This window comes from Panulirus ornatus, chromosome 48 (genome assembly GCF_036320965.1).
Source record: "Panulirus ornatus isolate Po-2019 chromosome 48, ASM3632096v1, whole genome shotgun sequence".
Lineage (NCBI taxonomy): Eukaryota > Metazoa > Arthropoda > Malacostraca > Decapoda > Palinuridae > Panulirus > Panulirus ornatus.
This window is the reverse complement of record NC_092271.1, coordinates 27,778,432-27,794,328: the sequence shown is the minus strand read 5'-3', so window position 1 is coordinate 27,794,328 and position 15,897 is coordinate 27,778,432. Positions and strand designations below refer to the sequence as shown.

The 15,897-nt window shown below is 39.5% G+C and overlaps 1 protein-coding gene across 6 annotated transcripts in view; it reads left to right on the top strand.

Moving 5' to 3' along the window:
* Positions 1-15,897, top strand: part of LOC139763903 (uncharacterized) — a 181,455-nt gene that overhangs the window by 97,452 nt on the left and 68,106 nt on the right. Inside the window, exons 5-6 of one of the 6 annotated variants that reach the window (XM_071690326.1) lie at positions 10,810-11,266; positions 11,466-11,650. The exons of 4 other annotated variants lie outside the window; for them this stretch is intronic. In XM_071690326.1, the coding sequence (XP_071546427.1) occupies positions 10,810-11,266; positions 11,466-11,518 (510 nt within the window). In that variant the 3' untranslated portion in view covers positions 11,519-11,650. Of the gene's footprint in view, positions 1-9,286; positions 10,514-10,809; positions 11,267-11,465; positions 11,651-15,897 lie in introns of those variants that run through there. One more of the 6 variants, XM_071690328.1, reaches the window with a different exon arrangement.

The window sequence follows — 15,897 nt, the reverse complement described above, 5'->3', positions numbered from 1 at the left end:
ATTGGCTCCCACAACTGCAAGACCAGCCCGTCTCTCTATGGCTGTTTGTGGATCTGGCCAGCTGCAGCACCAGCCTGGTCTTGATATCCAACGTAACAGTAGTGGTGACTATGTCTGTGGCTACTGTGGCAAGAATTTTATTGCACCATCTTTCCTTCGTCGCCATATTCGTGCACATACTGGAGAAAAACCTTTCAAATGCCCACACTGTAATTTCAGGGCCTCACAGAAAGGAAATCTTAATAGCCATATAACGAATCGACATATTCTCCCTTAATCTGATTGCTGGGTACAAATTTTGTCTTGCCCCATTTAGAGCTTATTTCCAAAGATGTTTTTGTAGTGTGATTATTCATGAATGGTACATGATGGTTGTAGTTGCCTAGGGTGTATTATGGGTGCCATATTTGCTGGTTAGTCTCATCACCTTATTTTAAATTGACTAAAATTTTGTATTTGTGTAGAGCATTCGGAAACTAGTCAGAAGTGTTGAGTTATATTTGTGAGTGCATGGAATTCCACACGATACTGTACTGTACACAAAGTTAGTTATGAGAGGTATTTTGTCAATCGTGGACATTAAAAGTTCTTGTATTTTGTGATGCTTGATTGGAAGCAAAAGCTAGAAAAAAGGAGACTGTTAATGAAATGGTTGTGTAATGTGTAAGAAAAATGCCATTGCTGGAATTTTTTTTTAAATGTAAATTTTTATTACATTTCAACAAACTGTATTCAAGTTCATAATGATCACTTCCTTGTTATGTCACTGATGTTACCAGTTGTGGAATAATTACAGTACATTTAAGTTAATTGATTATTTGACAGTTTCACTGTAATCTATCCATAATAAAATCTGTATTATGTTATGCCATCTCAGGGCAAATTAGATTACAATAGTGACATTTGAATTATGTTGTCTGCCAGGTGTGTTGCAGACACAGCTGACTGTCGCATTTTGTATATTTTGCCCATCGGCCTGTCCCTGAGTAAATTCCAAGGGAATGGATTCCACACTTCAATTCCCCAATTATTTAGTGGGCCAACTTCCGATGCAAGAAGTTAAGCTTAGTTTGGTTCTCGGACCCTTTTTTAGATTCTGGTCTTTTTTTTTTTTTTTTTTTTTTTTTTTTTTTTTTTTTTTAAATATATCCAAAAGGATGAGAAAGTTGAGGAAACATTCTGTTAATACTGCTGGCCACTGACTCCCCCCACCAAACCACCATCCACCTGGGAAATGTTCTGCGAAGATTTATATTTTGAATACACAGAGTTGTGTTAGTCTAGACCTTTTCAGGGTTTGCTTTCTTGGTTTAGTCACCTTGTGGCTAAAGTGGGAGAAAAAATATAATATTTTATGGGATACCTTATGTAATTTGTAGTAAGTTAGCTTATTCTTTCTATCCAGTGATATCACCAATTGTGTGAATAGATGTATGGACATAGCTCAAAAAAAATTTGTCCCCAAAGTGATAGGGTTTACCACGGATGGGGCATTTAAAGATCTGCAGGTTATCAGGAGATCTCTTTATATTAATTGATATGGTCAATTGTAATAGATCCCCTTTAATTACATATTGCGCTCATGCTTTAATGTGACAGGCTGTCAGAGATTCAAGCTGTGAGGGGAACTCTTTCCCATTTGGAGGATTATACAATAGCCAAATTACTATCTGTTGGTAGTAACTAATAGTTACACTTGAGATACTTGAAATATGATCTGGAAAAATTGCAGTCCAAGTGCATGATTTTCGTATAAAGAAAAACAACATAGTTGAAGGTGGCATCAGAAGTTTATCTGATATTTGTAGACAAGTCAGGTTAGGTTCTGAATGATAGATATGGGAGATGAAACATATTTATTTTTTAAGCCTGTATGTCAAGGATCATTGAAAATATTTATGTTCATTTTAACTGTAGCCAGATTAAGTTATTGTAATCAGTACAGGAATTTGTTTTACATTAATGAAATTCAGTGGACTTCAGATAAGCATTTGCGAATCTGGATTAATTGGATTATACTAAACTGTTCTTGGACATTGGAGGTTTTGTTGGTTATGATAGTGGTGTGGGAATGTTAGAATGAGCAGAGCTAGCAGTGATAGGGTGGTTTCTCGTTTTCTAGGCATTGATGGGTGGCGGTGATGTCGATGGAGGCCTTGAGGACATGCTCATGATGGCCCTACCCTCAGGAATGCAAGCTTCCGCTGGTGTTGGAGTTCCGCCAGTCACTTTCCATTCATCCAGTGGTTTCACGCAGTCCAACCATCCCTCCACCACTGCTTCGGTTGCCAATAAACGATGCTACTGGTGCCACCTTTGCAAGAAGGAGTTCCCATTCCCTTCAAAGTTAAATGAACACATGCGAATTCATACTGGGGAGAAGCCATTTGCATGTCCCATCTGTCCTTTTAGAACTTCTCTTAAATGGAACTTGAAATCTCATATGTCAAGACATCATGTGATACCACTTGCTTGATAAGTGTTAACAGTGGCCAAAAAAAAAAAGATACAAATTTGTACCTTTCAAGTCCAGAGTTTGTTAGACCTACCTATAAGCACTTCGTTAGAGGATATTAGAAAAATGAAGTAGGTAAAATGATTGTATAAATCTGGAAACTCGTAGACAACACATCTTCCTTGACTTAACCAGAATGAACTATGGTCTTGATTACCATCCACCCAGCACACTCGATAAACACTGCTTTCTATTTGAATAATTGGAAACTGCCTTTCATTGTTTTCAGAGTCCCACAGACCCAGCAGCTTGGCCAAAGACCAAGCTGCTTTGTTATTGTTTTAACCTACTGAAGGTCACTGCCCATAGGCCTGTGAAACCACCCACATTCAGGCAGTCTGGTACACTTAAAAGATACTTTTTTTTTGCTTTTGATAAATTTTTGTCCTAAAAATCCAGGTATGATGAAATCTTTTGCCTCCAAGTAACCCTTTTGCTGGGTATTTAAATTTCACTGCTATTCCTGTTGTCATTTTGCCGTCAGAATGTGAAAACACTGATTTTAACAGTATTTTTCTTCTTTTTATGAAAAGATTGTTATGTTTCCAGAACTAGCATTAAAATTCCCTTTAACAATATTAGATGGTGATGATTATGATTCATGTGAGAGTTGTGTAGAATTGCAGAAAATTGAGAAGTTTTTCTGATGACCATGGACAAAAGTTGAATGGTGCGGTTTGTAAATTTGCTGTTGTTCAACTGTACTTGAATGTCACTGCAGAAGAATTTATTTTTTCTTATTGTAAAACTCCACTTAGAAAAATCCTACAGAACATTAGAACAAGAATGTGCAACACACAAGCACTTCTTGTCTTAAGACCACAGGCTCTCAACCTCTTCTCAGGCCATCAGTTAAAGAGAAACTGAAATGATGAAGGGTGTAAGTGAGAACAAAGCAATTTCTCTCCACTCTATATCCTTCTCAGCAATAGAAAACAGCAATGGATTTGAGCAATATAATTTTTTAACTCCACAGCCCAGATTGGAAAAAGATCATTGAGAAGATTCTAAACAAAGTGGAATGAGATCTTGAGGCAGGAGCATAGCATCAAACAAAAATGAATTAAGAGATTAGGCCAAATAATCATTGTGCACATAACTAAAGAAAAACAACAAAGTACAAAATGTCTAATTCATAGGGACATATCTGTGGATGAATAGAAGAAAAGCATGGATAAAGATGATGAGAATATTGACATAGAAAGCTAGAGTTAAGAATTAGTTAAGAAAGTGATGAATGCAGATGCTGAAATAAAGATGAGTCCCATGGAAGAGAACTGAAATTGAATGAAAAAGTTTTATAGAATATGGAAAGGAATCCAAAGTAACTATGTGCATACATGGACAGAGTAGGAAAAAAGAAAAACAATTTGAAGTACAAGATAGATATGAGCATGATACGAAAGAAATATGAAGGATATTGATTGAACATTATAGAATGGTATTTAGCTCACTTGTTATGTAATGGCAAATTGGAAAATGAGCTGTTTAGCCAAAATGATGAAATGTGCTCATTTAGGTTAAAATGTTGGATTATGACAAAATCAAAGCAGTCGATCTTCTTGCAGTAAATTCAGCTCCAGGACCAGGTGGAATCCTAACTATATTCTTTATAAAGACTAAACCATCAGTAGTGAAACCAGTGATGATAACATGATGGGTGCAAAGTTTGGATGATGGCAAAATTTACATTCTAAAATTAGCATATATAACACCTCTACACAATAGAGGATGTAAGCTAATACCTAAACAATACAGATTGGTTAGTCTGACTTAGTTTGTAAACTTGTAGCAAAAGTCTTTGAAAGTGCAATAAAAGTACATATATTAAACTATCTGATCAAGAACAGCTTCATAAACAAAGGCCAAAATGGACTTGGAAAAGTATGCATTCTCAGGTATTAGCTTGTTATGACATATGAAAGTTTAATCCAAGGAAAAGGGATGGACATGGTTTTTCCATGGCTTTGCAGAAACATTTAACAGAGTAAACCTTAAGGTTGTTGTAGATCTAGGAGTAGCTAGACATAACATTAAGGGTAAGATAGGAAGGTGGATTAAAGAGTTTCTGACTGACAAACTTGAGACTGTAATATCAGATGTTGAAGACAAAGAATATAATGAGGAACTTTGCTGATGACAACTGAGAAAGTAGAATTAGATTGGAAACTGATAAAAAGAGGATGCAAAGAGATTGACCTGATTTACAAGTGGACAAGCAGGGACTGGATGAAGTATAATGAAGATAGATTTCAACAAATAAGTTATGGAACAAAGAAGAATACATCAGTGTTACCATATAAAGGTACTATTGAGAAATTGATAGAAAATGGAACAAATGTAAAAGGTTTGGGTGTCATAATAATGAAAAACTAGAATTTGTTGAGCATATTGGAAGATAACACTGTCAGTTGATGTGTAAGATGATTTTGAGAATTTCCTGCACAAGAAGCAAATTTGAACACTGCTGTGTTACTGTGTGGTCACCAATGAAACCTAGAATTAAACAGTGAGAATCTAGAATTTCATGAGCTAAAGCGAGGGGATGGAACATAATTGTGAACGGTGACATTTCCAGTGTGTTCGCTGTAAAAAGCTGTCCCCCAAAGGAACTATACTGGCATCTCTCCTGCCCATCATTCTTATATCTGACATTGACACAGACATGAACCACAGTATCATATCATCCTTTGCAGATGATGCAAGGATAAGTATGAAAATCATATCAATAGAGGATTTGGAAAGGCTAGAATGAGAGGAAAACGAAGGCTGTGTAGGATATATAGGCTAACAACCAAATCCAACAGCCTGGGCTATTGGAGTGAAAACCTCCAGAGACTTCACCAGGTATGCACAAGACTACCACGAACGGCTGATAGAACTGCATTTATATTGCAAAGAAAGAAGAGAAAGATATATGATAACTTATGAAGATAAAGTGAACTTATGAAAGAAAATGTGTAAAACCTTTAAGCTTCACAACAGGTAAGGTACTGTGTTGTTAATTCTTCAAGAATCCCGTGGAACATGATGAAAATAAATTTATGACATCCCAGCCAGGAAGCTAAAATGATTTTTCATTGTTTAGAAAAGAAATGTGCATCTACAGTCTTATAAACTGTAGACGCATTTGATAGAATATTTGACTTCATTGAAATTAGTTAAAGATGATCCAAGAATAGATGATTAAATAATTTAGATGGTGGCTGAGAAGAAGTTTTATAAATGGAGGAGTCATGAGCAAGCCATGTGATGAGTGCTTTGTGATAGCTGTTATGGCTAAATCTCATTGTAGATTCTTTCTCTTGATAAGGAGATTGTAGCAAGAATTGTAAAAGCAATCATTCATCCCTAGATAAAAGGACTTCATTTGCTGAACACTAGCAAAATCCTTTTCATAAAGGGTTTGCTATCAGATTCATTTACAATATTTGCAGCTTTCATAGAAGTTTTCTTGAAAGGTTTACACCGTTTGTACAGGTGTGGTAGAGAGGGATAGATAGGGCATGAGGAGAATTTGGGTTGTTGATTAGATAGTTTTATTACATTAGAATTACAAAATTCCTTGAATGATGGTGTAGAAGTGTTGGGAGTTCTGATGGGAAAACCTTACGCCACCAAACATACAGGTCAAATGAATTGAAAACAGGCTAGAAATGAAAAATGTCATTCAAAACGCAGGAGAAAGAAAAAGAACCACTAGTAATACAGGAGAAAAAAAAATAATTCTGTTTTTATGTTGAATTAAGGACCACAAGATCCACAGGCCTACTAAGAAGAGAAGAGGGTACTTCCATATATTGTAGCGAGGAGATGAGAGGGACTAAAAAGGCAGCATGAATTAGTGTTCAGCCACTCAAAGACATCCAAAGATAAAGGACTCCATCCTAAATAGTAGTTTTCTTTCTGTAACAGAGGTAACATTCATCATGCCACAGACATCAAGAGGGTCATTGCAAGCACGCTCATGTATTCTACTCCGGGATCAGAGTTCTGAAACTTGATGTTTCTAAAGAAATGAAAAACACCTTTAGCATGAGCACTAGATATCATATGAATAGAAGCTTGAATTTTAATATGATTCTAAAAGTTTGAAACTGATTCACATGGCCATACTCCACAAAAGAGGAAGCATAGCAGTCCCAGATGCAGAACACCATTAGCTTGAACACTGAACACCCTTTGGAAAGAAAGATTGAACTTTAATATGATTCTGTAAAGCTTGAAACTCTCACATAACCTTATCCCATATTTTTCTATATATTTTTTTTTTTTTGTGTGTAAGGTTGAGGTCACAGACATAGCACATTAAGATTTTTGAGAATGCCCTAAGAGAAAAGTTGACTGATTTCAACAGATATCAAATTATCTATAAGATATAGGGCAACATGGTTTCAGGTGGGAAGATTATACCTTTCTCAGTTGCTTGGTTACAGTGAAATTATTGAGTCTGAAAAACAAACAAATTGCTGAAGCCCTCAATAAGTGACTATGGTGTCATAATACACAGAATGCTTAAGATGATGTAAGTCATGCTGTTTCCTATGCTTCCAAGGTAAAAAGCTCAGTTTCCCGAGGAAATGTACTAGCATCCTTACTGTTTCTCATTCTCATGTCTGGGCTTGTCTTTAGGGAGGATTTTCTACCTTCCCTAGGAATACTGAAGGAAGTTGTATACAGTGTCCTCGATTGGACTTTTACAGTACCTATTGCACCAGATCCAGATAACATTTCATGTTGCTTGTGCAAAAATATGTATGGCTAAAGAAGGAAGTTCTGTGTTCTCATTATCCTTTTCAGATGATGCTAGGGAAAGTATTAGAATTTGATCAGAAGATTTACAAGAAATTACAGACAGACAGAAGACAGTCTACCATTGGATCTCCAAAAATAACTTTCTTTATTCATGAAAAGAAGTTCCAAACACTCCCTTATGGTCTAGTGATGAATAAAAAGCAGTGCAGAATACCTGGCAAAAACAGACTCATCGTATTTCAAAAGTACAATCAGGAAGACCTCTCTGAGTAATAATGACTAGTGACCTTCAGTGAGCACTTCAGAAAAACAGCTGATGCTTGAAATATGACAGCAGGCTTGATTTTGTAGGCCATACCTACAATGTAGGTTGTTATGCTCTTCATGAATTCACATGAATATTGCTGTGCAAACAACACCTTTCAGGGTGGGCAAAATTGTAGTCACAAAAGCCTGCAACAGATTTTCACAACCCACTCTTGACATTTTCAAGGATCAGAATTTCTGAGTTTGACTGAAAGCATTGAGACTGTATTGAGAGAGTGGTACATATACGAATTTACACCGAAAATCTTGGAATACATTGCATCCAACTTACATTCAGAAATAGTACCCACTTGCATGACAGGCATAATAGACACAGATATTGCAGTTACACTAAAAGATGTTGGAAGTTTTTATGACATAATTCTCTGAACATCATGATCCCAAACAAGTTGAATGCATTGCCTGTTGCCAAAAGTAAACACCATCTACTGTCCTGTGCAAAAAAAAAAAAAAAAAAGAGGAAAAAGTCCTTAGGGTAGGTTTATGCAGTGTACCAGACTAGCCAGGACGTCGCAGTCAAGTAGGCTTACAAGCTGTGGCTTCCATCACCCTGATGGGGCAGAGGAGCAACACAGCAGCTTGGCCTCAGGTGTATAACTGTAGTAGAGTTAGGTGACCTCCAAAGCTATCATAAGGTAAGGTATACCAAGATGCCTGAGCCAGACCCAAACCACAAACCTAAAAGCACCTGTGCTCCTGTTTAGTTTCCTATGGTAAATTTACCCTAAATTCTGCTTGAATGTGGCTTATTTAGTTGTTACTTGGATTTTAGTAGCATGTAACATACTGTTCCTGTAAAATGATGATTGGATTTCATTTTTATCTATCCTTTTTTTGGCAGTACAACCTTATGTGAAATTTAAGTAAAAAATGTCAATATTTTGAAATATATACATATATATATATATATATATTAGGATATATATATTAGGATAAGTTAAAGAAAATGTGTAAACAGAATTTACCTATTTTGTTTATGAATTTTGATTTAAAGGGGAGTTTAGTTATCATTAGGCATAACAGCATTATCAAGAATTTTTAAGATAATCAGGATTATATATAAACACACACACACCCACACACACACACCATGTGATCTCAGAGAGTATTATTTGTTAATGGAAAAAATAAGATATTGCTATACTGGCTGAAATAAATATTTTACTTAACACAAGTGTCTGTCTGTAGCCTAACCAAATGCATTGTTTTTAGACCTGTAAAATTTTAGCTAATGCAAGGTTTTAGAAAATTAATAGTAAGTGGGTTTTTCTTTCAAAGATGTATCAAAAAGCATTTAGAATTCAATATTTTTGCAATTGGGGTTGTCAGTATTTCCATATAATCATGATATTCTATTAAAGAATATGAAGCAGATTTGAGTGAAAGAATGAGAAGCTTAAGAAAACAGGCATTGAGTTTTATGTATATTTTTTTCTGATATTAAATACTACAACAACAACAACAACAACAAACAAAATAAGTGTCATTGCAGCCAGTGATTTCTGCATGTATCCTGTGTATGAGTTACGTGCCAGGGGAGGTGTGACGCTGGTTGAGCACTACTTAATTCATCTGGCTTGGGCAGCATGCGGCAGTGTGCACACTAGGGGTGAGGGGGACATGTGGTCAGATTGTGCCAGCTACCGGTTGCTCAGCACCCGGCTCAAACCGGCATTTCCCATCTTGCAGGAAGCTGCTGCCCACCAGCATCACGTGGCCACCTTCAAACACTGGATAAGTGGCGCCCTCGGCAGGTTGCAGGCTAGCCACGTAAGCCCACCTGCCCTGCTAAAACTCAACCCACTCTTGGGAGCTGCAGCCAGCCCTACCCTCAGTGTAGCTTGGGTGGAAGGATCCACATCAAGGCAGAGACGCCCATCGTCGACTCCTGGACCTTCTACATCACCCCCAGTGCTTGCCGCTGTTAGCAACGATTCAGGAGAATCCAAACCAAGACATCATACGTGTTCCAAGTGTAGTGACACATTCCCACTACCTGTGATGCTGGCCATGCATTCTCTTAATCATGTAGAAGAGAGGCCTTTCACATGCCCCTTCCCAAGCTGTCATTACAACTCGGTCATGCGAGGGAATGTCAAACGGCACATACGAATTTCCCATCCACACCATTCCTTTCCTGGTTAACTCTTCATGTGTATTACTTTATATTTACTGTTATATCGGACTACCAAGTACTACAGTTTATTTTATGCAGGTTTTACTCTACAGGTACTTTTAGGAAAGTGAAGATTTTCCCACTTAACTAACTGGATCAGAGTGCATACACACTCTTTGTGATGTCATCAGTCTTGCTGTAATTGTACTACGTGCAGTGTAGGCGTGTTCTGTCCACCGTTTAATGTTAATGCCGTTATGAAAGTTCTATGCAATATTTTTTTGTTTGTTTGTTTCTTTAGTTGCCAGAGATTTAATTCTTTGCTGTGAATTTTCACTTCAAGCTGTCCATATTCACGGTTGTTCTCAGATCCAGTTTCATGACCACTAGCACTGCGGTGAATGTTGTTATGAAGAATGTATACCACTGCTCCCAACTTTGGTTGTGGTTTTGCATAAAATTTAGCTATTGTATCCAAGCAACATGCGTATGTGGTGCGGTTTAGTTAGCCGAAAAAAAGATAGTGTTATTTCTGTGGTGTTTGTGTACTTAAAATTGCTAATCATTGACACACGACAGTGCAGTTATAGTTATTGTATTGCAGGTCTTCAATAAAAGATATGTTGAGCAAAATTTAAATCTAGCCACTAAGTAGGATCTTGAAACTTTTCTACGTGTGGTTTTTAACATGACGTATGTGAGCTGTTTTTATAGCTTGATCTTTGTTGACCATAATGAGTGGGGCTGTTGAAGTGGTTGCTGCTGATCTTGTGTTTCATGAATAAAGTGCAAGAGATATATACTGGTGTAGAGAGCTTATTGTGATCCCAAGTAACTTGTCCATAATTTGATATTATTATTGCTAGTATTTTATATATATATATATATATATATATATATATATATATATATATATATATATATATGAAAAGTATCCTTTGGTTACACGAGACATATTGAGGAAGTTATGCAGAATGTTGATATTTTTATCTGACGAACGTGGGTAAAAAAAATATTGTAGTTAAAGTTTTCATATTTGGAAATAAGATAATGTACCTTCCCTGCCTGCTGAGTCTTGCATGTTTGCCTCTTACAGGGTGGCGGCTGGTCAGGAAGGACGTCAGCTCTCCCTGTAAGTCAAGCAATACTATCGGGAGGATTTTCTTCCCTCCCTGGGAATACTGAAGGAAGTTCAGGAGTATACAGTGTCCTCGATTGGACTTCTACAGTACCTGTTGCACCAAATCCCGTGGGAGCAACTTCTGTTGCATGGGCAAAAATGAGTGTGGCCAATGAAGGAAGTTCCGGGGTGTATTATGATACCCATGCTGGAACCTCAGTAAAATCTGAGGCATCAAATCCCATAAAGTGGACTAAAAGGAGCTCAGGCAGTGCTGTGTGTACTGTTTGTTTCAAAGACTTCATGTACCCTTCAGCTTTGGTCTTACACATGAGAAGTCATACTGGAGAAAAGCCATTCACTTGTCCCCACCCACAGTGTGACTACAGATCCACGAAGAAAGGAAATCTGAAGCGTCATGCCTCAACCCATGGTGAAGCATTTCTTGCAGTCCTGGAGTTATAGATATTTTTATCTGTTGTTGCTGAGCTTAATGATGGGAAAACATGGGTTTGTGTTGATTGTGGGTGATCATTAGGTGTGTGTTGATTGTAGGCGTTGATTTGCTTAAAGATTATCATTAAGCAACTGGGTGGAGTGTTGGTTCGCTGACTCAGATTTACCCCTTGCAGGGCTCGCACGCACTGAGCTGCTCGTGGGCGCAATACGCAGAGGTAGAGGGTAGCAGCGAGAGGACTCGTGTTGGTAATATGTGGGTGAAGACAGGACTGCCAGGGCAACAGGGCACTGCTGCATCACGGCTAGAGGGTCCTGACAACAATATACGTCCCCATGTGTGCCAGTACTGTGGTTATTCCTTTTGCCGACCGTCACAACTTGCTACTCATATTAGGATACACACGGGAGAGAAGCCGTATCATTGTACTGTGTGTTCATATAGTGCAGCCCAAAAAGGCAATATGCGTAGACACATGCACTTGGTCCACGGCATTGTTCTGGAGTCTAGCCTTGTCCCAACTAATGTTAGCACCCAATAAAGTTACCATAACCTGAGGGTGGAGTGTTCATGCTCCAGAGTCTTATCTATTGTTTCTGCTCTTGTTGTCTCTGCTGCTGCTGTGGTAGAGGCAGCAGAGTGTCTGCCTGCTTAGGGCTGCTTGCAGAGGGCTGGGCTGCACATGATCATTGTGCTGAGAGGCTATGCTGACTGTGGCCTGTTTTGTCTCTTGTAGGGCGTGAGCGACTACAGAAGCGGAGTGGCTCTAGGTCTGGTGGCACATGCTATGTCTCGTCTGTATATGACCCATGCATCACCAGGAGACCCCCATGCCGTCTCCTCATTCTTAGCTGAGCCACCACCCCACCATCTACCTCCCCCTGACCATGTCCCACCTGAAGACAGCCGACCAGATCACAGCTGCAGGTTTTGTGGCAAACAATGTGAAACCCCATCACAACTTGCCATTCATCTGCGGGCCCACACTGGCGAAAGACCTTACAGGTGTCCACACTGTGACTATCGGGCCACACAAAAGCACCATGTCAAGAGTCACTTACAGAGGAGACACAAAGAGCTTGTACCAGACCCCCCAACACAGTGACAGAACCTCGCCTCACAGTATAGGCTATTAAGTTTCTGTAAGTCTTTTGAGACTAGCAAAGTAGCACAACTAGTCAGTGAATGGCTAATGGGAAAAGTGTGATTTGATTTATAAGGCAAGATGCAAATAGCAGCTGCAGCGGTGTGGTGATGTGCCTTCTCTCTCTTCTAGGTGGGTCATGGAAGCGGTCTTTGGTCACACGACGGTCTAGTTGCAGTCAACCCTCAAGCCTCCAGGGCCAGTGGTCCCCTCATGTGTGCTGTATGTTACAAAGTTTTCCCGAAGAGCTCAGAGCTGCAACGCCATCTGCGAATCCACACTGGGGAGAGACCGTATGCATGCCCTCTCTGTCCCTATAGAGCAGTGCAGGCTACCCATGTCAAGTCCCACCTTGCCCGACGGCATACTGTCCATAATACTTCAACATAAAGAACCACTGGATTATAGATGACTTGATTGGTTGCAAGTAAAAACATGAAACAAAAAAAAAAACAAAAACATTTAGAACAAGTTCAAGTGGCACTGTGTGACATGTTAAGCTTATGAATAGTAGAAGGTGATTTGTTAGTTAAGAATACAGTTTTCTGGAATGGGTGAGGAAAATTTCTTCTCACCCATGTTCTCTGTTCTCTCCCTGTAGGTGTGTGAGGGCGGTGGTGGGCTGTGGGTGCGCTGCTTCCAGGGCAATTCAGCTATGCCAGCTATCAGGTGGGATCGCACTTGTCCTGTGTGTAAGAGAGTTTTTGCACGTCCTGCCGAGCTCACTCGCCACCTCCGCACCCACACTGGGGAGAGGCCCTACCAATGTCCATTGTGTGGCTATCGTGGGACTCAGGCTGTCCATCTAAAGGCACACCTCTTACGTCGCCATCTAGTTCCACCTCAGACCCTGGATGGCTAGTTAACACCCACACATCTCAAAAATCTGCATAAATCTTTTATGGGTGGTTATCTTTCTCCCATATTACAAGGTAGCTAAGTTGTGACGTGGCCCTTATTTCATTCTAGGTGCTGGGGGCCCTAGGGAGTGATGTGTGGGCAGGACCAGTAATGAGCAGTGAACCATTGTTACGTTGGGACCGCATCTGTAACATATGTGGGAAGGCATTCAGGAGGCCTGCTGAACTGATCCGGCATCAGCGCATCCATACTGGAGAGAAGCCATACAAATGCTTTTTGTGTCCCTACAGTGCAGCCCAGGCTGTGCAGCTGAGGTGTCATGTGTCACGGCGCCACCCACAGCTGGTCCCAACCACAGTATCCACAAGCACCACAACCACTACGGGTGGACCAGAGTTTCCTCCATCAGGTGGACAGTCTTGGTTACCACCCAATAACTAGCCTCCGTTACACCTCACCTCTCCTGTTTCCTCCCTAGGTGTTTTCTCAGCTGGGTGGCCCAAGTGGAGGGATGGCCAATGCATGGACTGGAGGGATTGGAATGCTGGCGGTAGGTCTTCGATGGGATCGTACCTGCTGCCTGTGTGGGAGAACTTTCATGAGACCTGCTGAGCTGACACGCCACATGCGATCACATACGGGCGAGAAACCATACGCTTGTCACCTGTGCCCCTGGCGTGGGTCCCAGACGTGGCACCTAAAGAATCATCTGGCCCGCGTGCATCTGGTGACAATCACTAGTGTCGGAAGTGGCAGTACTGGAGGTGCACAAAATCAGTAATGATATGGTGCTCCTGTCCTTTAGGGCGAAAGGCTAAGGGGAAGAGCCACTATTGTAGAAAAATATGGGTATTGCTTGTTCCAGCACCTCCATATTACATACCTCATTATCAGCTGAAGGAGCTTCTTGCTCCACTGATGCTGCTGCTTCAGCAGTTAGTATTGTAAATAATAAAATTTGTATGGTAGATTTTAGTTTTTCTGCCCCCGTCAATGATACTATTTACACATGCAGATTTTTCAATTTTTTTCAACTGGTGATACCATTATCACATACAGACATGAAAAGGCAGAACATATCAAACTTAGATGCATTGTATACTGATACAAAGTGGTAGATATAGATACAGTGTCTTGAAAGATTTACTTGTTCTTTCTTGTTAAATGGCTTTTGAGAGACAATGCATGGCTTCCCTAGCATAGTGTTACTTAGGAATTACAGAGTACGCTGCTCATTGAAGGTCACAAGAATTTATCGTGCTATCTGTTCCATATAAAAACTACTTAAAACCTTTGTATGAAAACTGGAACAATAAATTTATAGATTGTTCATTAAACATTAATGATTGTGTGTGTGTATATATATATATTATTTATTTATAATTAACTCAGGACCCAGTAAAGGATCCTATAACCTAAGGCTGCGCTACCTCCAATAGCAGGGAAATGCTGCTGGAGATCAGATTACGTTCACAATGACACACATTTGCCAAAGGTAACTTGTGACTCAGAAGTGTAATCTGGAGCGTTTGTGGTCCTATAACACAAACACACACACACACGTGTATATATATATATATATATATATATATATATATATATATATATATATATGTGTGTGTGTGTGTGTGTGCGGAAATCACAACAAACATGACTTCGCAAGTGCAGAAGCAGCACTCGGGAGTGGAAACACGAGAATCGCGAGCGCCTTCGTGAATCATCATGTCTGTATATACACACACACAATGTTACATCTCGAGTGTAAAGTCACGTGTGGGTGGGTTGCATCATTGGGAGTAGAGTATCATCAAAGAACTCCGAAGGAATTACATGTCCCCACTACTATAAGTAGCTCATCTCTGGGTTGGAATGAGAGATCATTGGTAACATCAAGACTTTCCGAGAAATTTGGCTTTAAGGTAAATGTAAATGATATACACACTCAAACATGGTAACAGGATTAGGGAACTGAGTTACAGGGAAAGCCTTGAGGCTTTAAATTTACCAATCTTGGAAGAGAGAAGAATGAGGGGTGACATGATCACAACCTTTTAAGCTTTTGAAACATTGATGTGGACAGTATACAGATGTACGAGAAAAAATGGCGCTGCAACCAGAGGATAAGACGAAATTCCGCAAAAAAAATTAAAAGAATTATGTAAAGAATTAATTTATAGTTCGAGTCGTGGATGAATGGAATAGAATGAGTTAAGGACATGGATAATGCAGGCAAACAGCACATGTAGGCTTCGTCTGCAGTGAGAAACACTTTGAGATTGTATTCCTCCCAGTGACAGCCTTGCCAAAGGTGGCTTGTTCACGCGCAATGCTACTCAGCAGGTGGAGTCCAGCGAGTCTCAAATTCAGTTCATTTAGTCTGATGTTGGCCGGAGAAGGGCGACAGCTGACGGTGCAAGTTCTGAAAATATGGTGAAAATGGTGGCATTTGGGAATTTACTTTCCAGTTTTCTCAGGAGCGACGAACATTTGTACGGATATTAGAAAAAGCCTAAAAGAAACTCAATAATACAAATTTTGTATGGTCTTCAATGAAATGTCTGCATGAATATTTTCTGCCAAAATTATATATATATATATATAT